Source organism: Patella vulgata, chromosome 5 (genome assembly GCF_932274485.2).
Source record: "Patella vulgata chromosome 5, xgPatVulg1.2, whole genome shotgun sequence".
Lineage (NCBI taxonomy): Eukaryota > Metazoa > Mollusca > Gastropoda > Patellidae > Patella > Patella vulgata.
The window spans coordinates 41,675,515-41,700,816 of record NC_065883.2 but is presented as its reverse complement, the minus strand read 5'-3'; the positions used below and the strand labels follow the sequence as shown (position 1 = coordinate 41,700,816).

Below are 25,302 nucleotides of genomic sequence, written 5' to 3'. Positions count from 1 at the left end.
TTGTATATAAATCTAATGTATTGTATGTATTTTTAATAAAACTAGGAAATATCACAAACTAATTTTTCATCATCCTAGGTCAGTGCTTATGTGGAGACTTAACCTCTCCCCCAAATTCTTAAACCTAACCCACAATCTTGTCGACAAGCATGTAGCCTAGGCCTAAACCAAGACCTAGTCCTGACCCTAGCCCACAATTGTGTCAAAAAATCATGTGCCCTAACCGTATCTACATGTTGTGACCTTGAACCAAGTCTGCAGTTAGCCTTAATATTTAGACCTAACATGTTTTGACCATGGACCGTGTATAGATGGACAGGCAACGCCCACGAAGCCTTTAGAATTCTGTGCCGCGGCAAAAGAGAGACCTGGCAATCTTGACTAAATTAAATTAGCTCCCCTCGCGCAAATACCTGTATTAAGTTTAAAAGCAAAGAAACAGAAATCGATTGATAATATTTTTATTAATCTTGCTACTCTTTTTTTTTTTAAACCCATACATAGATAAACTACTAACTGATGATTGGGGTGTAAATGTATCGACACATCATCTTTGTTTACTTCGGACGCACCTATGTGAATCCGAAAAAAAAAACGTCGAGTTTTTCTTAAAATCAAATCTACTAAAACACTCTTTTAATTTTTACTTCTGCACAATTAATCATCATTCCGGACAGTATTATACCTGAACTTTATTTTCATAACTTTAAAATCCTTCATACATACGGGAATTTGGAGTATTAAGCAAAACCAAAATGCTTACAAAACCTACGAAAATATTGAAATCGATAATTTCTCAATTTTCAACTGCTGCATTTGGAAATTTCAAAGTTTCAAACTGGACAAATTCGTCACTACCGGATAGGAATACTTATCGGGTTGAAAAATTACCGTGTAACTATAAGAATACCGTAAATTCCAAGGAGGAGTTCGAGAAATTAATCAGCATAAAATCCCGCAATGTCAAAAATCACATCGCTTGATTTACCGTTGACATTGAGATCTCGCCGTGTCTCGCACGAGCGGCAGAGAATCGAACAAACGGGACTGTTCATCTATACACGGTCCATGTTTTGACATCCTACAATGAAATGTTAACATGTACACTCCAGAATTCACACCTGTGTGACTTTTAACCTAACCTGCAGTTGGCCTTAATATTTAGAGCAAACCTCAAAACATAGTGTCTACCATACACCTCACAGTGTTTCGTTTGATTAGAACTAATCCCACTACTCACTGCTGTAAACAAAGCAAATTCTTGTTCTAAATTATGACTGGTCAATAGTCCGATTAACAACCAAAAGCTTACTGCGTAACAATATCAAACAAAGCTCCAAATTGGACCAAATATGTTTACATAACTTTACGTCATGACGTACGATTTTACTATGCACAATTAACCAGTGCATAGCAGAATATTGCAGAAAAACTAATTATGTAACAAACAACTGTCAACACTATTTTTACTCTGTGGATATTATGTAAACAATATTGTTTTGAGACGAACAAGACTTTCACCGTTTTTAATACCTTAAATCAATGTCCAAAGTTTTTAGGGAAGAGCCATGATTAAACGAAAGGCTGTCATGTTGCTGTGCTTTTGGATAGATGTGATTGAACGGGAAGAATAGACACACTCCCTCAAAAGCGCAAGTATCAGAAGCTAATCCAGCAATGGCCAGAGAGGGATTTCTCGGGGCATTGCTTCAGGAATATGGGTATCTACCTTTGAGATTGGCTTAGACATATGTGACACTCAAGGTTTACTATTTTACTGACTGTTAACTGGTTTCTTGTTGGAGGGCCAGTGACGTGATGTTCGCTAGAAATAAAGAGGTTTATTCATATTTCCAGTTGAAACCATTTTTTTTTCTTTCTTATTTTCTCATTGTTTTTTATTGCATATTTATCCCCAGCTTTCTATCATTTCAGGTGCCAGGGTAATGTTTCAAAGAGTGGAATGATTGACCTCAACACAAGTAATAAAATAAAAGAAGCAAAACAGGTGAGATAAATGTGCATTTCATACACTTTACGAAGTACATCCAACCTAATCCCCACATCTGCTCACTAACGGGCTGGAAATTTGGTACTGCACAGACCTTTCTTCTCCCCTTGGCATGTAACTGAATGACAGAATTCCACATTTTGACCATTTTCTGGATGTCAATGATCCGTTTCCCTGGATAGTATTTGTCCCCAGAATTCTCATTCTCATCCAAATTTAACATTTCAGGTCTACATCTCAAAACCCGATGACTTCCTGGACTGGCTTTAGTAGAACGATGATGCATATCAATTTCATCCCTGATCTCTATGACACCTGTTGAGGAAGTGGAGGGCAAATCGTAATCAATTTGGGTTCCAGCCAAGGACCTCTGTAAACTTTGCTTTTTGGTGATGCCTTTGTTTCCGAGCTTGAGAAGGACACCCTTGTGTTTATCATGGCCTCTCATATTGGAAGATAACATAAATGGCTTTTGTGTTGACGGTTGTGCATATCTCTTGGTCAGGAAAGTTGTAGGCACCATTGCCATTGTAAATCATTTGACAGGCCAGAGTGAACAGGGAGATCTATGATTGGTCAGCAATGTATCAGAATCCATACTGGGGGGGGGGGGGGGGGGTGGGGATGAAAAAACTGTTGTAGTGTTACATAATCAGATTATTTCAACTTACTTATCCTGTGGAAATACAGCTATAAGAGATATTTTGAAATTCATAGGCACTGCATATTTCAACATCCTAGATTTGACCACAATTTGGCACTTGAAACTATGTTAACAGAGAAAAACTGTGTGGTTTTCGATGAAAGTGTTAAAAAGTCTAATATTGCATCATGATTACTGTTTTAAAGTATTTTCGTGTTTGATTTATATTGAATTCATCTCTTCTTTTTACAGAATGCATTTATGTTCCAAAATAAAAATGTTCTGTGGAATTCAAAATTCATGTGCTTTTAAATTATCAGATTCCATACTGGGGGGTGGAGATGAAAAAGCTGTTGTAGTGTTACATAATCAGATTATTTCAACTTACTTATCCTATGGAAATACAGCTATATAGGAGATATTTTAAAATTGATAGGCACAGCATTTTTCAACATCTTAGATTTGACCACAATTTGACACTTGAAACTATGTTAACAGAGAAAAACTGTGTGGTTTTCGATGAAAGTGTTAAAAAGTCTAATATTGCATCATGATTACTGTTTTAAAATATTGTCGTGTTTGATTTATATTGAATTTATCTCATCTTTTTACAGAATGCATTTATTTTCAAAAATAAAAATGGGTGGAATTCAAAATTCATGTGCTTTTAAATTTCTGTCTGAAATTCCAGTTTTCGGATGTATTATAGTGTTTGTTCATCTGAAAATGCATGGATTTTCATAATCTTTGGCCAGGGCATTGCATATATGGTTGTTTATTAGATAACAACAGATTTGTTCAGACAGCAGCAACATGTGAGGTATATAGGACTCAGATTAGTAATTATTTCCCCTTATTTCATGATGGACAAATGTAGTGCGAGTTATAAATAGACAATTTTTTCCTTAATTTTCTTCTCCCCTCTTCCTGCATTTTTGGGTTGACTTTTTGGTTTAGAATTGGAGAAAAGGGATCAAATTTGCAATTTCATAGCAGTTTTGGGTAATACTGATGATATTAGAGCGGAGGGATAGGGGGTGTAAAGTGTCCTTCTGCAGAGCAATCATTGTGTCGGAGGTGAGATTTTCACCCCAGTCAACTTCAAATCCCCGTAGCAAAAAATCTAAATGGTCAACCACCTACAAAATTATGATGAGGAGATTGCCAAATGTAGTCCCCATTGTGCCTATAAAGATTGGAACCAACGGAATGTTGAGCAAAAAGCTACAGCCTGTGATGTTACAGTCATTTAACATTGAAGTCCCTATGATAATGTAAAAGACCGGATAATCTAGCCGATGACCTATTATTTTCAAATGTTGACAAAACATCCAGGCTAATATTCGTAGAATATTTTTCTGGTAGACAGAGACTATATGAGACATACAAAGTGTAAAAAATGGACCATTTTGTAGAAAAAGGTAAAAGAAAGTCATTTTTGAAAAATATTCCAATATTTTGAATATTTATGATGTGACTTGTTTGAAACTCTTTAAATCTTTTTGAATAACTCACATTTTGACAAAATTAAAAAAGAATCTTCAATTCTAGAATAAAAGGCCCATGGACCTGAGCTGCAACCCGGTATACAAAACAGTACATAACTTTAAAGGGTCACCATTTCTGCAGTAATTATTTTTTTTTTTTTTTTTGATTCTGTATTATAATAATGTTGCAAAAATAAATGTGAAGCAATAAACAAAGGAATTTTGATGATATATGAACTTATAAAACCATATAGGAGGCAGACCACCATTAAATTTCACCATCTCGTTACCCACAAATTGTAGTTCGTCCATTTATAGCAATTCTCTCTCTGTCTCGTTTCTCCCCTTTTGCATGCCCATTTTTGTTGATTTTTTGGTCTAGAATGGACGAAGAGGGTTTGAATTAACATTTTCTGCCAGGTTTGGGTAAATATTCATGATTTTGAGGCAGAAGGATAACAGAGTTATCAGGTTGGTTCCAGTGATATGTACGGCCAATAGTTACATGTTTTTAGTATGCTGGAGGTGTGCAAAGAGGCCAGAATTAACATTGAAGTCAACAGGGAAATTAATGGTGGTCTGCCTCCATTAACGATAAGTCCCTTTATTGTCGGTAAAAATGTTCGACACTTAGTCAATTGACTTAATTTAAATAATCAGATCGGATTGTAACCTTTGTCGTTAGATCGTTCACAAGGTTCTACATAGTAAAACAAGGGCCATAACTCTAGTAGAAATAAATGGAAATTAGTGAATTTCAGGAGTAAATTGTTGTGAACGAGAGGATCAGAAATGGGACAGAATCTAGAGATTTGCCTGTCAATTCCACCTGTTTTGCAAGAGTTTGTATAAGACCACAGCAGAGTGGACGAATGGTGACATAATGGAGATTTTAGAGGGTCCTCAAGCTAAAAAATATTTTTTTCGTACAATCAGGGGCCATAATCCATTCGAGATCTTGTGATATAAACATATATTTTAAGTTTTGTCAAAATCAGATGAAAATTTCAGATAGCGACGCATAATATGTGATATACTGAGCTTTTAATTTTTTGGGGCTGGACTGGGCCTAATATACACTTTCGCACTTGTACCACCTTCGTCAATTTCAGGGTATTAGAGGTAACTAATGATGGCCGCATGCTAAAATGCCATATTGCTTATTTACTATTTAGACACAAATATTATCAAGACACTAACATGGCTTCCTTACACACTGAACTTTCCTGTGAACTCTCCAGTTGACAATAATAATGATTTTAGTTGAAGTCAATGCCGTACTCTTGTCAGCCCGTTATACAGACACCCTGTTATTCCATTTATCCCCTAATATGACAGTCCGTTCTACTGACACCGTGTGGTACATCAAATATTTGGTAGGCTACTAATGAATGGCCAGTAAATATGATAGCCCGTTCTTCCAACATTTCCGCAGTACCAGCACGATAATCGTTAGTATCTTATTCAGGGGTGGGGGTGGGGGTGGGGGTGGGAGCTGAAGTAACACAATGTTATAAGAAGTAGGAGGAAACCATAGTAACTGAAGACAGTTTACAAGTTTAGGCAAGTAAATCTATGCACAAGCATTCGAATGAACCCAACCCATGATTTGGAAAATTTCATGTAAATCAATGGGAGTGTAGGCTTAAATGTCTAATTATATTATTTTTAATCTTGAAAAGTAAAGGGATATATAATAAACACAACAAACCTGAAATACTAATCCTGTAAGAACAACTCGAAATTGTAGTAACAAGAAATAGGTTGCTGGGTCATATTCGGCTAAATTTACAAATGCCAAATTATTATACAAGCAGTACAACCCAGCTGGTACAAAATACAGAACCAGTGCTGAAAATAAAATCGAAAGTAACAAGTCAAAACTAGTCAAACATAAGAGTTTTCAGGCACCATACACCAGCAGCAAAGTCACCTGTTCTAGCTATAAAGTTTCAAACAAAATAAAATACTCTTTAAATCATTTACACCCCCAGAGCAATCCATTGAGCTCTAAAATTCTATGAGAAACTTACATTCACATCACACGATTTCATCAATTACAACAATTGACATCGCCAAACCAGAAATGAAACAACCATGGACCGTATAATAAAATAAAGTCCATTATCCAAAGGAAAACTTGGATGTTCAGACTTGAAGATTTTGGAACAGAAATTGGCAGAAAGCTTAATATCCAATGCTTCCCACCAAATTTGACAGAAATCTGTTAAATACTATAGCCTCTATCTTGTTCACAAGGTTTTTGACAAAGCGGGGATAACTACTGAACACAAAGTCGCAGAACGCAGAATATCAATAGGGTTTTGTCCTCTCATGACCTCAATGCTTCATACCATATTTGAAGAAAAAATCTGTTAAAAACTGTAGCATATATCTCATACACAAGGTTTTCGGTAAAATCCGAAACAAAAAGTCAAGGAAAGCTGATAAAAACTATACCATCTATGGTGTTCACAAGGTTTCTGACAAAGGGGGATAAATCAGGAAAGAAAAGTCGTCGAAAGCTGAAAATTGATAGGGTTTATCCGCTCATCAACCAAATTTGACAAAATTTCGTTCAAAAATGTAGCCTCAAGGTTTTCGTCAAAGGGGGGATAACTCCACAACAGAATATTTTAGACAGTTGAATATTGATAGGATTCGTCCTCTCATGACCACAATGCTTCAAACTAAATTTGAAAATAATCTGTCACAAGATAGGTTGCCTGGCAACGAAACATAAGCCCACAGCAGCTAAATCATCTGGTCAGTCGACAAGTGTTGTCGCATGTTTATTCTTTTATTAGGGTGCCCCACCATAAATAAATATCTCCAAATATCTCAACAATTACACCACAATATTTATATATATACCAAGCCTTAAAGATGGGTTCCCGCGTACAAACTGGGTGATTTAATGGTATATATGGACTAAAAACATATTCAAACTAATTAATTTGTCATAACTTTGCTTCAAATCCATTCTCAAACATTGTTATTGCGAAGGAATGTCCTGCTATAAAAATTCGATCAAACCAGGTCATGTTTACGTCACGTGACTTACCTCTCTTGGAAGTCAGAGGAGAATTCATTGCATACATAAGGCGATGTTGTCTTTAATCGCTTACTATTTATTACAAATATCGAATCCTAATTAAATTTTTGGATTATCCACTACCCGCATCTTTTTCCGTCATTTTTATCTCAGAAAGTGTTGTACGTCTAACTCTTCATAAAGTTTATCAACTTGTACATCAAGCGCTCAATGTTCGCGTGTGACCTTTGACATAACGTGTGCAGAAATTCCTAATCGTCAGGCTGTTGATTAGGGGAACCCTTACATTTTTGTCCTGTATACGCTCCATGAGTTTTTTTCGGGGAATCCAGTATTTTTCTAGTAAGATTGGATATCTCTACTTTCCATATATACCAAAATTACCATACTTTTATTGGAAATAACCACATTTATAGTCACTAAAAAAAACGTTATGTTGTACTTCATAAAAAGGCTATGACCATTTAACCATCCATAAATAATAGACTGAAAAATGGCTATAAGTGTCTGCCATATAATCCGGGCACTTTTGAGTAAAAAATAGGTTACGTGCCCTTGTTTTGAAATTAGTCTCGCTTAACCAGTCTACTGACCATTCTACGTCTGATTGGCAGGCTGGGTAATCAAGACTACTTTTTTACGAAACATAACAGAAAGCTGGAATAAGAAATTGAATTTAGAAACATGCACGTTAGGCAACTCAACAGCTGTTTTAAGAACCTTGTAAAAGTTAAATGAAACTACTGCTAGTATCATGTTCTTGCCTAACCTGAGTGTTTCAGAGATATTATTTGTACTAAACCAAAAGATGCCGCTTCTAACATATACAATTTAAAAAATAAAACATACGTAATTTCTAAAGCTGCTTCAACAAGGTACAACGAAGTGAAACAATGGTCATAACTCTAGAAGTAATAACTTTACCCTTATGAACCAACGGCTGCCAGGCAGTATACGCCCACATTTTCGAATGATGGATAGAAAACAAGCTAAACGAAAGTGATTTTTCCTACAATCAAGGGCCATAATTAAGGAAATTAAAATTCGATATGCGCAAATATCGAAAGGAACCAAGATCTTTGAGTTATAAACTTACATTTCAAGTTTCAACAAAATTGGATAAAAATTGTGACCTCTATAGGGTCCACAACCTTGATATACCATATTTTTACGCTATTTGAGAACAAGGGGCGGCCATTTTGTCTGTCAGTTTTGGGCCAATTTTCACGAAATTCAAACTCAGTCGTCCTTAGGGTGTAACGGTGATATAATAATACGTTTTTTTAAATCGGATAAAAATTGTGACCTCTATAGGGTCCACAAGCTAAAAATGTGATTTTTCGTACAATCAGGGGCTATAATTCAGGAAGTTACGGTCCGATATGCGCGAATATCGAAAGGAATCGAGATCTTTGGGTTATAAACTTACATTTCAAGTTTCAACAAAATCGGATAAAAATTGTGACCTCTATAGGGTCCACAACCTTGATATACCATATTTTTACGCTATTTGAGAACGAACGGCGGCCATTTTGTCTGTCAGTTTTGGGCCGATTTTCACGAAATTCGAACTCGACCGCCCTTAGGGTTTAACGGTGATATAATAATACGTTTTTTTAAATCGGATAATAATTATGACCTCTATAGGGTCCACAAGTCAAAAAACGCCTTTTTACGTACAATCAGGGGCCATAATTCAGGAAGTTACGTTCCGATATGCGCGAATATCGAAAGGAACCGAGATCTTTGGGTTATAAACTTACATTTCAAGTTTCAACAAAATCGGATAAAAATTGTGACCTCTACAGTGTTCACAAGCCAAAAACGTAATTTTTCGTACAATCAGGGGCCATAATCCATGAAGTTACAGTCCGATAGATGCCAATATCGAAAGGAACCGAGATCTTAGGGTGATAAACCTATATTTCAAGTTTCATTGAAATCGGATAAAAATTGTGACCTGTAGACTGTTCACAAACAATTGTGGACGGACGGACGGACGGACAGGGGCGACGACAATATACGTCCACATAAAAATGTGGGCGTATAAAAAGTATAGGTTTCTATAGAAGTTTGTTAGATTCAAAAGAATGCTGCAGGAAAACGAATTCATTTTGTAGTTTTTTTCACATGACTATAGATTCAAAAACATGTACTAAAGTTTTGTGTAGTATTGGTAGATTAGTATTTTCCAAGTGTAATTTCCTATTGAATTCTATAGAATAATGTAAGAAACAATTGGGGAAAAAAATAAACCTATAGATTCATTGGTGCTGCTATAGTTTTCTATAGAACTAACTTGTATCCTCGAGTCAGTTGAGTAATCCTTCAGTTTTCTATAAACCTTTGTGGTAAAAGCTATAGTTTGTTATAGAACTAACTTGTATTCTCATGTCAGCTGTGTGGTTCCCATACATTTGGTGGTAAAAACTACAGTTTTCTATAGAAGTAAGTTATTGTCTCAAGTCAGTTGTGTAATCCTATAGTTTTCTATGACATTCTTTAGAAAACTGTGGAAAAAAACATTTCTATAGATTTTGTGGAGAAAAAAATAATGGATGAGCCTTCTATAGTTTTCTGTAGAATTTATATGTATACTGTACTTAAACCATTTTAACAAATAGCCTACTATAGTTTCCTAAATAATGTTGTAACAATGTTCTATACTACAGATTTCATAAATTGGCGATGCCTTTTATTCATACTATTGTTTACAATATAATTTATTGATGCACTTGTGTGAATTATGTAAACATTTCCAACAGAATTTTCCTGGATGGAATTTTCTTTAATTTATTGTGATACCAAATGACAAACTAAGATAAGCTTACCACAAAAAATTAAAGTATAAAATAGTGTATATAATATGAATGAAATAGTGATACATGCTGACACTCAAAGGAATTCCCCACCCCACCCTCCAAAAATGCCAGTAAATGTAGATCTTCACAACAAAAATAACAGATAATAAATTATTCTTAAGATAAGTCAATGAAATAAAGACGAAGATTATTTGAACACGGTCTGACTGTTGGGTGATCCGGCTAGTTAGATTTTAATGACTATATCAGATCCTGTAACCAAATTATATAATTTGTTGAAACCACCAGGTCAACTGTGCATACCTGTCGACAAACTATAATGAACAGCCAATTTACTCTCTTGAAATCTGTTTGGTCATTGGCTGAATTTTAAATTCAAAAATTCAGTGTATAACAACTTAAGAGTCATTCCATGTGAAAACCATGCAAAATCGGGAAGATGGGGGGTCGGCAGATCGAGTTCATCTCCGGGGGATTTTATAGACTTCCCCACAGCCAGAAGGGCCAATGTCAAAATTTCACCGTTATTGAGAAACAGCCTCTGGGTGATTTTTGGCCAATTTTGCCATTTTTCAGGTCATTTTTGGTCAATTTTCAGCCACCTATTGGGGCGAGTCTAGGGTTTGGATGAAAATGGTGGTGACTGGTGATGTTAGTGGGGGGTCTTCCTGTGCCCCAGTGTGAAGACCATGAAGTAACATCTATTCTCTGGGAGCTATGATCAGCAAAATTGTAAGATATGGTGAATAAAACAGAAAATATACACCTGCGAAGATTAGCTCTATTTTCTATGATGCGGGGGTAGGTCAAAATATCGAAATGGTTTTATGTACAGCTCGACTCCCTCTATCGATATAAGAAATAAAATCTCTGTCACCTCTCTTCAATCAAAGCGAAATCATAAGTCAAAGTTTGTGAATTTTCCCTATTGTAAATCTCTCATTCTCTATGAAATGGCCAACTACTTTCATTCAGGGTAAGCCAGCTTTCTCCATTTCTTCAACAAATCATTCGCCCGCGCTCACTGGTAGCAGCTTGAAACTCCCTCGAGCAAGACTGTGCCCGAAAGCGCGCAAAATTGCGGTTTTTCCTCATGTTTGGGCATTAAATGTGGTATATATTCCAGATATGACCAAGAGAATCACTTCATACGATTGAAACCAGCGGCTGCCAGGCAGAATACGCCCACATTTTCGAGATGGATAGAGAACAAGCTAAAAAGAAAGTGATTTTTCCTACAATCAACGGCCATAATTCAGGAAATAACAATTCGATATGCGCAAATATCGAAAGGAACTGAAATCTTTGGGTTATAAACTTACATTTCAAGTTTCAACAAAATCGGATAAAAATTGTGACCTCTTTAGGGTCCACAACCTTGATATACCATATTTTTAAGCTATTTGAGAAAGAGGGGCGGCCATTTTGTCTGTCAGTTTTGGGCCGATTTTCACGAAATTCGAACTCAGTCGTCCTTATGGTGTAACGGTGATATAATAATACGTTTTTTTAAATCGGATAAAAATTATGACCTCTATAGGGGTCCACAAGCTAAAAACGCGATTTTTCGTACAATCACGGGCCATAATTCAGGAAGTTACGGTCCGATATGCGCGAATATCGAAAGGAATCGAGATCTTTGGGTTATAAACTTACATTTCAAGTTTCAACAAAATCGGATAAAAATTGTGACCTCTATAGGGTCCACATCCTTGATATACCATATTTTTACGCTATTTGAGAACGAACGGCGGCCATTTTGTCTGTCAATTTTGGGCCGATTGTCACGAAATTCGAACTCAGTCGTCCTTATGGTGTAGCAGTGATATAATTATACGGTTTTGTAAATTGGATAAAAATTATGACCTCTATAGGGTCCACAAGCTAAAAACACGATTTTTCGTACAATCAGGGGCCATAATTCAGGAAGTTACGGTTTGATATGCGCAAATATCGAAAGGAACCGAGATCTTTGGGTTATAAACTTACATTTCAAGTTTCAACAAAATCGGATAAAAATTGTGACCTCTATAGGGTCCACAACCTTGATATACCATATTTTTTATGCTATTTGAGAACGAACGGCGGCCATTTTGTCTGTCAATTTTGGGCCGATTTTCACGAAATTCGAACTCACTCATCCTTATGGTGTAACAGTGATATAATAATACGTTTTTTTATATCGGATATAATAATACGTTTTTTTAAATCGGATAAAAATTATGACCTCTATAGGGGTCCACAAGCTAAAAACGCGATTTTTCTTACAATCACGGGCCATAATTCTGGAAGTTACGGTCCGATATGCGCGAATATCGAAAGGAATCGAGATCTTTGGGTTATAAACTTACATTTCAAGTTTCAACAAAATCGGATAAAAATTGTGACCTCTATAGGGTCCACAACCTTGATATACCATATTTTTTATGCTATTTGAGAACGAACGGCGGCCATTTTGTCTGTCAATTTTGGGCCGATTTTCACGAAATTCGAACTCACTCATCCTTATGGTGTAACAGTGATATAATAATACGTTTTTTTATATCGGATAAAAATTTTGACCTCTATAGGGCTCCACAAGCTAAAAACGCGATTTTTCTTACAATCACGGGCCATAATTCTGGAAGTTACGGTCCGATATGCGCGAATATCGAAAGGAACCGAGATCTTTGGGTTATAAACTTACATTTCAAGTTTCAACAAAATCGGATAAAAATTGTGACCTCTATAGGGTCCACAACCTTGATATACCATATTTTTATGCTATTTGAGAACGAAGGGCGGCCATTTTGTCTGTCAATTTTTCACGAAATTCGAACTCAGTCGTCCTTATGGTGTAACGGTGATATAATAATACGTTTTATTAAATCGGATAAAAATTATGACCTCTATAGGGTCCACAAGCTAAAAACGTGATTTTTCGTACAATCAGGGGCCATAATTCAGGAAGTTACGGTCCGATATGCGCGAATATCGAAAGGAATCGAGATCTTTGGGTTATAAACTTACATTTCAAGTTTCAACAAAATCGGATAAAAATTGTGACCTCTATAGGGTCCACAACCTTGATATACCATATTTTTATGCTATTTGAGAACGAACGGCGGCCATTTTGTCTGTCAATTTTGGGCTGATTTTCACGAAATTCGAACTCACTAATCCTTATGGTGTAACAGTGATATAATAATAGGTTTTTTTATATCGGATAAAAATTTTGACCTCTATAGGGTCCACAAGCCAAAAACGTGATTTTTCGTACAAACAGGGGCCATAATCCATGAAGTTTCGATCCGATACATGCCAATATCGAAAGCAGCCGAGATCTTTTGGAGATACACCTATATTTCAAGTTTCGTTAAAATCGGATAAGAATTGTGTCCTGTAGAGTGTCCACAAACAAATTGTGGACGGACGGACGGACAGGGGCGACGGCATAATACGTCCACATGAAAATGTGGGCGTATAAAAATGTACTAAGGACATTAAGGGCCACCTTTAAGCACATCATATAGCAATAAGTGATGTGAGAACCGAATGGGAGCTGACTTCTTGACGAAGCTGCATTAAATGGAATATTCCAAACGGATGCATGCTGCCACATCTAAGGAGAAGCCATACAAAGACCGCGTTGTGTCACTTGGAATCAACTTATACCTATTGGAACGGTTATGTGAACTAAAATACTATTGAAAAAAAAAGAGGGAAGAAATTGTGGTCTTTGAAATATCGATGGAAACCCTGTGTGTATGCTCGACCACAATCAAATTAGCAGGAAATAGTTGTGCGGTGATACTCCAGTTGACTAAGTTAAGCGATGGGCTTCAGAAGTCCTCAAACCAGCTGCATTGTGTCTGATATAGCTGTAATACCTTTACTAAAAGCCAGCTCTCTGGGGGTTTTTTTAACTTTGGCAGCATTAAAAAATTCTTGTTAATTTTAGAATTTTTTCTTCTATTTTATGTATGCCGCAAATATTATGCTGCCCATAATGAGGAAATGGTCCATCAAGAGAGCCAAGTTCCTACACTGTCTCAGGGTAGTTCCTCAAATAAAAAAATATGGCATAGGGTCAAAAATTCAACTTCATCATATGATCATTTTCGGAGCCCAAAATGGATCTTGCTGGGCCTTTAAAAATTGAATTTGTACATGAAGGACATTTCTATCAGGGGCCACCTCTCAACATATTCCAATCTGATTAAAAAACAGATCTATATTTCGTTTCGTTTTTATTATACTTTCGATGACCTACACTACACGAAGATCTGACTGGTTGTTGCGATAGGTCACGTCAGAGGTCATACGAGCGGCAGTTGAGCCTATGACGTCAGACATTTGATTAACCAATCAGCATTGGTGCTTCTTGGGACTGACCCACAGTTCCGTGCAAAACATGCCTAAAGCTCGCCGTAACATACCGTTTCATTGGCTAATACCTCACAGAATTCAGAACACGTCAATGATAACAACTCTTTCAAATCCTAGTGTAGTAAAACAAAATTTTGAACTATAAAAACGAAACGAAATAGGATCTGTGTTTTAATCAGATTGAAAATATTCTTAATATCAACCCCAACGTATATGGAACTGGTGACATCTCTCCCACTGCTACACCATCTGCAGCTACTGGTAGTGCTGCTTACATCCATCATCAATCTACTGCTACTACACCATCTACAGCTATGGGTATTGCACCTGCCACGCTGCCTCTTCCTTCTGTAACCGCTATTGGTAGCGACACCAGTGACAGTAATGACTACCAATAATAGGCCTAGATCAGGCAATGATGATTACATGCGAATCTTGAACCAATCCCAGTATTCTAATTCTGATTTGTTTTGAAGTTGGGTTTCAGCGAATTTTTAGCAACCTTCCTAAAGGTTTTGCATGTAATCATCATTACCTGATCTAGGCCTATTATTGATAGTTCTAAGTCATTACTGTTACTGGTGTCGCTACCAATAGCTGTTACAGAAGGAAGAGCAGCGTGGCAGTTCCAATACCCATAACTGCAGATGATGTAGTAGCAGTAGATTGATGATGGATGCAAGCAGCATTACCAGTAGCTTCAGATGATGTAGCAGTGAGAGGGGTGTCATCAGTTCCAACAGTAACCTTAAACAACCAAACCACATAAAATAATTTACTAAAATTATTTTCTAAGTATTTGCAGGGGTCTCTTTTACCAGCCAGTCCATCATTCGGAGATTCGATGCAAGAAAATTTTCAATGGCCCATATACGTTGGGGTTGATATCAACAATATTTCGAGAGGTGGCCCCTGATAGAAATGTCCTTCATACAAATTTAGATTTAAAGGGCATGGCAAGATTTATTTTGGGCTCTGAAAATGATCCCATGACGAAGTTTAATTTTTGACCCTACGTCATTTGAAGAACTAAGCTGAGGTGGTGTAGGAACTCGGCTCTTTTGACAGCCCATTACCTCACTATGGACAGCATAATGTTTATATCCTTTTGGAATTTTCCTTTTGAGACCCAGGCGGTAGCGATGGGCAGCACATATCACCTTTCCATCTAGAATCGACTTATCAAGATCAAAAATCCCACTTCGTCAAAAAAATCAGCTCCCATTCGGTTCTCAATTCACTTATTGCTATGTAATGTGCTAAAGGACGGACCTTAATGTCCTTAGTACACTCTGTCAATCTATTAAGTCATTTCAATAATTTCATTGCTCATATCTGGGATATGTACCACATTCTATGGCCAAAAATGAAGACAAAACACAATTTTCTGCGGTCTCGGGCGCGGCGATCATGGATTGGATACCAATCATCATCAAAAGAGATTAGTTTTGCTCAAGTGGGTTTTTAAAAGCTGCTACCTGCGAGCGCTGGCGAATAATTTGGTGAAGAAATGGAGAAAGCTGGCTTACCCTGAATGAAAGTAGTTGGCCATTTCATAGAGAACAAGATGACTAGTCATCAACATCCCGCGCCCTTGCACTTGTTTGGAAGAAATAAGGAAAAATAACTTCTTTATGCTATTGGTAATGTATACATGTAGCTGTTTGTATTGTTACAAAGTTTTGAGCCAATCAATGAAAGAATAGTACATTTGCAAATACCTAAATAACCTAGAACAGGAATCATATATCCTATAATTTATGCAATGTTTGTATTGTTACAAAGTTTTGAGTCAATCAATGAAAGAATAGTACATTTGCAAATACCTAAATAACCTAGAACAGGAATCATATATCCTATAATTTATGCAATGTATTATTACGATTGTACTGCAGACATTTACGCTGGCATGTAAATGATTTAGTACAATCCTCACATTTATTCATGTTTCTTCCTCTCTGTAACAGTAATAAATGTACATGTATACAAGCAAGGTTTTTAAAATTAATGATGAATAGTTGAATGTGTATTTAAATGAGTTTTGTGAGTAAATGATTTACTACAAACATCTCTTCTCCTTTAGGAATGTCCAGAAACTGATGAGAAAATGGTTTATGAAAGCATAACAATGAAGCGGCAAAATATAGATAATCAAGTAACAATTATACAAAAAAGTGAACTTAACAAAATACAATATGTTGATCATGTTAGACTTTCGTGAAGTAAATAATGAGTGAATCATATACTATAACTGAAAAAAAATTGGTATTATAGGTGCACATAATGTAAGTTCTACATCCTCTTATTTTGAATTTCTCAGATTTGATAATTTTATGTGTTTCCAGAAATTCCTAAATAGCAAAAGGCACAACTAATGTAATAGGTTGATGTGTGTACAAAGTTTCAGAAAGATATCTTGAATGGTTTATGAGATATGCTCCGGAAACAAAATTGTCAAAAAGATATCTTGAATGGTTTAGGAGATATGTTCCGGAAACAAAATTATACACCAAAAACTAAGTCAAATTTGTTTCCATGGAAACACAAAAAATATAAATCCCAAAAATCCCTAAATAGCAAAAGGCACAACTACTGTAATAGGTTGATGTGTGTGCAAAGTTTCAGAAAGATATCTTGAACAGTTTATAAGATATGCTCCGGAAACAAAATTGTACACCAAAAACTAAGTCATTTTTGTTTAAATGGAAACACAAAAAATATAAATCTCAGAAATTCCTAAATAGTAAAAGGCACAACTACTGTAATGGGTAGATGTCTGTACAAAGTTTCAAAAAGATATCTTGAACGGTTTATGAGATATGCTCCGGAAACAAAATTATACACCAAAAACTAAGTCAAATTTGTTTCCATGGAAACACAAAAAAATATAAATCCCAGAAATTCCTAAATAGCAAAAGGCACAACTACTGTAATAGGTTGATATGTGTGCAAAGTTTCAGAAAGATATCTTGAACGGTTTATGAGAAATCAGACCGGACGGACGGACGGACGGACGAACCCCGTTTCAATATCCCTCCCTAACTTCGTTCGGCGCGGGATAATGAGAGATTATAATAGGGAAAATTCACCAACTTTGACTTATTATTTCGCATTGATTGAAGAGAGGTGACAGAGATTTTATTTTTTATATCGATAGAGTGTGTCGAGCTGTGCATAAAACCATTTCGATATTTTGACCTCCCCCCGCATCATAGAAAATAGAGCTAATTTTCGCAGGTGTATATTTTCGGTTTTAGTCGCCATATGTTACAATTTTGCTGATCATTACACCTAGAGAATAGATGCGACTTTATGGTCTTCACACTGGGGCACAGGAAGACCCCCACTAACATCACCAATCACCACCATTTCCATCCAAACCCTAGACTCGCTACAATAGGTGGCTGAAAATTAACCAAAAATGACCTGAAAAATGGCAAAATTGGCCAAAAATCACCCAGAGGCTGTTTCTCAATAACGGTGAAATCTTGAGATCGGCCCTCCTGGCTGTGAAGTAGTCTTGAGGAGTCCATAAAATCCCCCAGAGATGAACTTGATCTGCCGAACCCCACCTTCCCACCTTCTGCATGGTTTTCTCGTGGAATGACTCTTAATATGTTAGTATTAACAAGAAACTGAAGAGTATGGTGCTGTTTTTTCGATTAAAGACAGAACTGAGCCTGATGTTTTGTGCGCCTTAACAGGCCACACCCTTTCAATAGAGATCATCCTTAGGGTATAAGGAATAAGAATAAGGAATAAGTTTCAAGATGATCACTTAAGAATTGTGGCCTGTAGGCGACAGGCAGACACACACACACACACACACACACACACACCCCCACACAGGGGCGACAGCAATATACGTCCACATTATGAATGTGGACATATAAAAAACTGAGTCCGATGTTTTGTGCGCCTTTACAGGGCACACCCTTTCAGTTATAGAAAATTTGAAAAAAAGAATATTTGCTTTCAAAAAGTTGTACCAAACTGTCAAAATTGTAGTTTTTGCTAAATTTACGTCACTTCAGGTGCCGAAAGGAAACTTCCACCGGTAACAAAAAAAAAATGACATTTTGGACCATGGAGCAAATGAACTTTGTTTTATACAAATCAAACAATAAATAATTAATCTAGAACCCATAAACTGAATTAGCGTTCACAAGAAATTGTGCACGACGGCAATATACGTCCACATTAATAAAGGAAATTTCTGAAATTGAATAGGCTTCTTTGTTTTACTAATTCAAATAATGCATGTAAATTTCATACAGATCACATGGTTTAACAAAGTGAAACAAGGGCCATAACTCAAGAAGTTATAAACGGAAATTTTTGAAATTCAATAGGTAGGGTGCCCCATCATAAATAAATATCTCCCAATGGGTCGACAATTACACCACAATATTTATATATATACCAATCCTTGAATCTGTTTGGCACATCATAGTCACTAAATAAACGGCCATGTTGTACTTAATAAGCTATGACCATTTAACCATCGATAAATAATAGACTGAAAAATGGTTCCAAGTGTCGTCCATAACATCCAGTCACTTTTGAGCAAAAAATAGGTTACGTGCCCTTGTTACGGGCCGGGATAATCAAGACTACTTTTTTTACAAAATATGGCAGAAAGCTGGAACAAAAAATTGAATTTAGAAACCCGCACGGTAGGCAACTCAACAAATGTTTTAAGAACTTATAAAAGTTAAACGAAACTACTGCTAGTATCATGTTCCTGCCTCACCCGAGTGTTTCAGAGATATTATTTGTACTAAACCAAAAGATGCCGCTCCTTACGGTATAGTTAATGATAAAGCAATTTAAAAAATAAAACGAAAGTAATTTCTAAAGCTGCTGTAATAACAAAAGATAGGTTGCCAGGCAACGAAACATACGCCCACAGCAGCTATATCGTCCGTGCCGTCAACAAGAGTTGGCGCATATCTTTACTTTTTTCGGTAATGAAACATTTATAATACATTAAAATCTGATTAAGAGTAACAACTCAATAAGTAATTATCAGAAAACCATTAGAATTTGTTTGGTTTTAATAAAGTTCTGCTCCATGCTAACGCTTAGTATACAAAACTTTTAATATCATGGATTTAGCTGTTCAAGTCATAAAGATTCATTGATAATCAATATACTTGTTCGGATGATAACTTTAGCCTCTAGAGCGTCCACAAAAGTGATCAAGGGCCATAACTCGGGCAGTAATTATCAGAAATCGCTGAAAATCAACAGGCTTATTCGTCTCATGATCTTAAACTCTGTGTATCAATCTGAAGTCAATCGGATGATAACTTTAGCCTTTAGAGCGTCCACAAGATTTTTCAAAGTGATTAAGGGCCATAACTCTGACAGTAATTATCGGAAATCGCTGAAAATCAGAAGGCTTCTTCGTCTCATGACCTTAAACACTTTGTATAAATTTAAAGTCAATCGGATATGAACTTTGACCTCTAGAGCGTCCACAGAATTTTTTGAAGTGATCAAGGGCAGTAACTCTTGCAGTAATTATAGAAAATCGTTGAAAATCAACAGGCTTCTTCGTCTCATGATCTTAAACACTGTGTATAAATTTAAAGTCAATCGGATATTAACTTTAGCCTTTAAAGCATCCACAATATTTTTCAAAGTGATTAAGGGCCATAACTCTGACAGTAATTATCGGAAATCGCTGAAAATCAGAAGGCTTCTTCGTCTCATGACCTTAAACACTGTGTATAAATTTAAAGTCAATCGGATATTAACTTTGACCTCTAGAGCGTCCACAGAATTTTTTGAAGTGATCAAGGGCCGTAACTCTTGCAGTAATTATCGAAAATCGTTGAAAATCAATAGGATTCTTCGTGTCATGACCTTAAACACTATGTATAAATTTAAAGTCAATCAGATATTAACTTTAACCTCTAGAGCGTCCACAAGAATTTTTGAAGTGAAATGAAATGAAATGAGGTTTAACGTCCTACTGTTCTGCTCCTATACTGGGCTAATGAAGACGGGCATACGCCATACAGTGTGCTATGAGGGAAATTTTGCCCGGGCAGCGGCACTATCGCCTACTCTTATATAGAATTCCAACTACCAAGGGGTCTTTTACGTGCATTCCAATGTATACACGGGACCTCTGTTTTCCGTCTCATCCGAAGGACTAGACAGCTGTCCTTGTCAGACCCTCCGTTCTGCATCACTGACAAGGGGAAATTTTTTGAAGTGATCAAGGGCTATAACTCTGTCGGTAATTATCGAAAATCGCTAAAAATCAATAAGTTTCTTCGTTTCATGACCTGTGTATAAATTTAAAGTCAATCGGATATTAACTTTAGCCTCTAGAGCGTCCACAAGATTTTTTGAAGTGATCATGGACCATAACTCTAGCAGTATTTATCGAAAATCGCTGAAAACCCAATAGGCTTCTTCGTCTCATGACCTTAAACACTATGTATAAATTTAAAGTCAATCGGATATTAACTTTGACCTCTAGAGCATCCACAAGATTTTTTGAAGCGATCAAGGGCCATAACTCTGGCAGTAATTATAGAAAATCGCTGAAAATCAATAGGATTCATCGTCTCATGACCTTAAACACTGTGTATAAATTTAAAGTCGATCGGGTATTAACTTTAGCCTATTGCTTGTGGACGCCGGACGGACCGACGGGGGCGACAACAATATACGAACACATTTCAATGTAGGCGTATAAAAACCTAAATATTACTGCTATTCAGAATCGTCAACAATAGAGAATTTCACGTGCGATGGCTATTTATAGACTCAAAGAGAGTGCGTGACTAGCCAGAAATCACTTAGAGACAAGCCACTGAAGCGTGTACATTCACCGTGTCGAGTATCACTTTTAGTAGGGAATATTTTAGACACATGGGGCACCCTACAATAGGATTCTTTGTTTTATTAATTTAAATAATGCATGTAAATTTAATACAGATCGGATAATAATTTTAGTTGTTAGAGCGTTCACAAGGTTCTACAAAGTGAAACAAGGACCATAATTCTAGAAGAAATTAACGGAAACTGTTGAAATTTAATAGTCTTCTTCGTCTCACTAAAGTAAACAACATATATAAATTTTCAAATTGATCAGATAATAAATGTAGTCTGTAGAGTGTTCACAAGAAATTGTGGAAGACGGAAGTGCGTACTACATTTCCATATGGACGTACAATAACTGTAGCTTTAAGACATTTTTTGGATACTGGGAGTTACACTAAATATCGATAGGGTTTGTCCTCTCATGAACCCAATGCATCACAACACGTTTTAAAATGATGGAAACTGGTTTTTATTGTACCCACTAAGTTTTCGGCTACGGGACATTACTTTAGCACAAAGGATCGCGGAACGCTGATTATCAATAGGGTTAGTCCTCTCATGAACCCAATGCTTCACACCAAATTTGAAATTCACAGGGTTTTCGGGAAAAGGGGCATAACTCCGGATCAGAAAGTCCAATGTGCACCAATTTCAAACTAGAGGGTCAACAAATTCTGTACATATTTCACATTTTGCATACAAATCAGAGGACATGCTTATATGTGCAGGTGGTTTTGTATTTGCAAACTTCCAGCAAGAAAAACAAAATTAATGACAAAAGAGAAATGAGGTTTAAGTCCACTCGACACAAACTAGGTCATTTCGGGACTAATACATGGTTTAATTTTATTTCAATAATTCTCTTGCGCGTAGGAAACCGGAGAAAACCCATGAGGTTGGAAAGGCGACCCTACTCCTTGCCACGTACAACCAGGGATTCGAAACCACGCCAGTTGACTCAATGACAGACTTTATGGTACAGCGCACACGTGCTAACCATTCAGCCACTCAACTCCCCTTAATGGTTAAAGGGCACCAGTGAAACATGGCAGAGCTGCAATGAAGATCTAGTTACTAGGGTTTCACACTGTGTGCCTTGTGTAAAACACTATATAATGTGTTTGTTATACAACCACATTTTCCTTGGACATATTACGTCGTTGCACGCTACACTTTACACATCACAATTTTTATTCAAGTTTGACGAAACTTTAAATATTATGTTAAGGATCAAAAGATCTTGGATGGGTTCACTTTTGTTGTGCATCAGACCTACCAAGCTGGAGTTATATGACCAATGTCTAGTATTATTTTTTTTAATTGTTTTTAATTTCAAATCTATATTTTCATTAGAGGCAGACAGCAATTAATATGTCAGTCAATTGAAATTATGAGAGGCTGGCAACTAAAGTTTCTTTAACTATTGTTTTAAATGCCTTAAGACTTAATCCTTCAATAATTATATGTTTATGTCTACACCTTTTATAGTAACTAATTCATATAAAAAGACAAATGTATGTAAGATGATTCATTAGTTGGAGAGACCAAATTAGGGAACCTATATACTAGTTGGAGGTCTGATTTATAGGAAACAATAAGTTGTTTAATTGTTGCTGTTAATTCTCCTGAAATAAAGTGTTGAAGATTCATTCCAAGAATCTGTTTTCATTTCCGATACTTAGAGAACACGCATCAACTGGTGTTAATTATATCCCCTGTCATTTACACAAAATGTGGAATATGTACAAAATTGTGGACCCTCTAGAGGCGACGTTCCATTCTAAAGTTATGCTGACTAGTGATTAGACCTGTGTGTACTCACCTTTCTTGTACCTTTGAAGATCAGCAACAAAAATAGCGATATCATTACTGAAATAAACAGAAATGGACAATCATCATCAAATCTTTAAAATTTCTGTTCAGTGCTAGAAATTAATGTTCTACTAATCTATAAAACAATTATTTGAACATTATCAAATTTCAAACTATCTTTAGGCATTGCCTCTCAACCCTCACAAGCCACAACCTTTCAAAAGCAAAAGTTTTGTCAAAGGGCAACCTATACGCTTATTTAGAGTTGTACAATGCTATACGCGCCCCTTTGCAATGCGTTAAATAAGCATTGCTTAATTAACGCTTTAATCTAATCTAACATTAAAAATACAATACAATATCAATACTTTACAGCTCTAAATACATCCTTTACAATTTCAAGTCCTAATTCTAAAATATCATTACACTGATAAACATGCTACAATAATATAAGTTCACTAATTCACTGTCAATATAATTACTCGGTTATACGTTCCAACACAATAAGAAAACACTGTTTCAATGTCAATAAGTTAACTGTTTCTAACACTAAATAATTTCATGTCCTGTTTCTATTGTTCTGTTTCTTGCACTGTGAATTTGTTGATCCTTTAAGTTAACACTTCCGCTAACTGCGCTTCAGAACCATATCTTCTTACATACGCGTTGCTGGGCGTTAAGATAGGGTACAATAAATCCCATAAATGACCAGTGTACTTGCTTAATTAGACCAATTACAATTACATTACCCTTAATTTATAACATTTATTTCAATATTAATTGGAAACGATTATATCGTACTTAATCATATTCTTACCCTTAAGTTTATTTAAAATTAAACTTGTATTTACTTTATTCGGAATACACCTGTATTAATCCTTACTTCTATTTACTTTTAACTGAATAAACTAGGAACAATATAACTTAATCTGCCTCATTAATAAAGACAGGTTGCCAGGCAACAAAACATACTCCCACAGCAGCTAAATCTTCCAAGCGGTCGACAATGGTTGTCGCATATTTATTCTTTTGTAGTTCATTAGCGGCATTTAATAGACAATTTCATACAGATGACATTATAATTTTCGTCGTTTGAGGGTTCACAAGGTTCTAAAAATTAAAACAAGGGCCGTAACTCTGGAAGTAATCTACAGAAATTGTTGAAATTCGACAGGTTTTTTCGTTTAACTAATTCAAATAATGCATATAAATTTCATACAGATCGGATGATAACTTTTGTCATTCGAACGTTCACAAGGTTCAACAAAGTAAAACAAGGCCCATAACTCTAGAAGTAATTGACGGATATTGCTGACATTCAATCGGCTTCTTCATTTCACTAATTTAAAAGATTCAACAAAGTGAAACAAGGGCCATAACTCTAGATGTAATTAACGGAAATTTGCTGAAACTCATAGGCTTGTTCGTTTTACTAATTCAAACGATATGCTACATATAAATTTCATGCAGATCGGATAATAACTTTTGCCGTTAGATCATTCACAAGGTACAACAAAGTGAAACAAGGGCCATAACTCATGGCATAATTAACGGAAATTGCTGAAATTCAATAGGCTTCTTCGTTGCACTAATTTAAATGATGCATATCAATTTCAAACAGATCGGATGACAACTGTTGTCATTAGAAAGTTCAGAAGATTGAACAAAGTGAAACAAGGGCCATGACTCTAGATGTAATTAACAGAAATTTGCTGAAATTCAATAGGCTTCTTTGTTTTACTAATTTAAATGATGCATATAAATTTCATACAGATCGGTTGATAACTTTTATTGTTAGAGCGTTCACAAGGTGCAAAGATAGGTTGTCAGGCAACGAAACATACGCCCACAGCAGCTATATATGTCCGGGCAGTCAACAAGAGTTGTTGTATATTTTTACTTTTTTGGGTAATGAAATTTGGGTAATAAATTTCATACAAATCGGTTGATAACTTTTGTTGTTAGAGCGTTCACAAGGTGCAACAATGTGAAGAAAGGGCCATAACTCCAGAAGAAATTAACCGAAGTTATTGAAATTAAATAGGCTTCTTCATCTCACTAATGAAAACAACATATATCAATTTCAAAACAATCAGATGATAAATGTAGTCTGTAGTGTTCACAAGAAATTGGGGACGACAGACCGACGGACAGACGGACAGGGGCGACGGCAATATACGACCACCTTTCCATGTGGGCGTATAAAAATGCAAGAATCATTTAAATTATGCATATCAATTTCAAACAGATCGGATGATAAC

General features: G+C 36.0%; 1 protein-coding gene and 1 long non-coding RNA gene across 2 annotated transcripts in view; one reads left to right on the top strand and one right to left on the bottom strand.

The window, feature by feature from the left end:
• The window catches only part of LOC126821485 (UDP-galactose transporter senju), a 133,331-nt gene that overhangs the window by 23,699 nt on the left and 84,330 nt on the right, over window positions 1–25,302 (bottom strand). Inside the window, exons 3-4 of the mRNA XM_056100979.1 lie at window positions 23,052–23,098; window positions 5,853–5,992 (exon numbers count right to left, since the gene is read on the bottom strand). Of these exons, the coding sequence (XP_055956954.1) occupies window positions 5,853–5,992; window positions 23,052–23,098 (187 nt within the window). The remainder of the gene's footprint in view (window positions 1–5,852; window positions 5,993–23,051; window positions 23,099–25,302) is intronic.
• LOC126820700 (uncharacterized) lies at window positions 1,321–2,610 on the top strand. The gene is made up of 3 exons (XR_007680088.2): window positions 1,321–1,721; window positions 1,936–2,008; window positions 2,240–2,610. It is a non-coding gene; the product is annotated as an uncharacterized LOC126820700 (long non-coding RNA).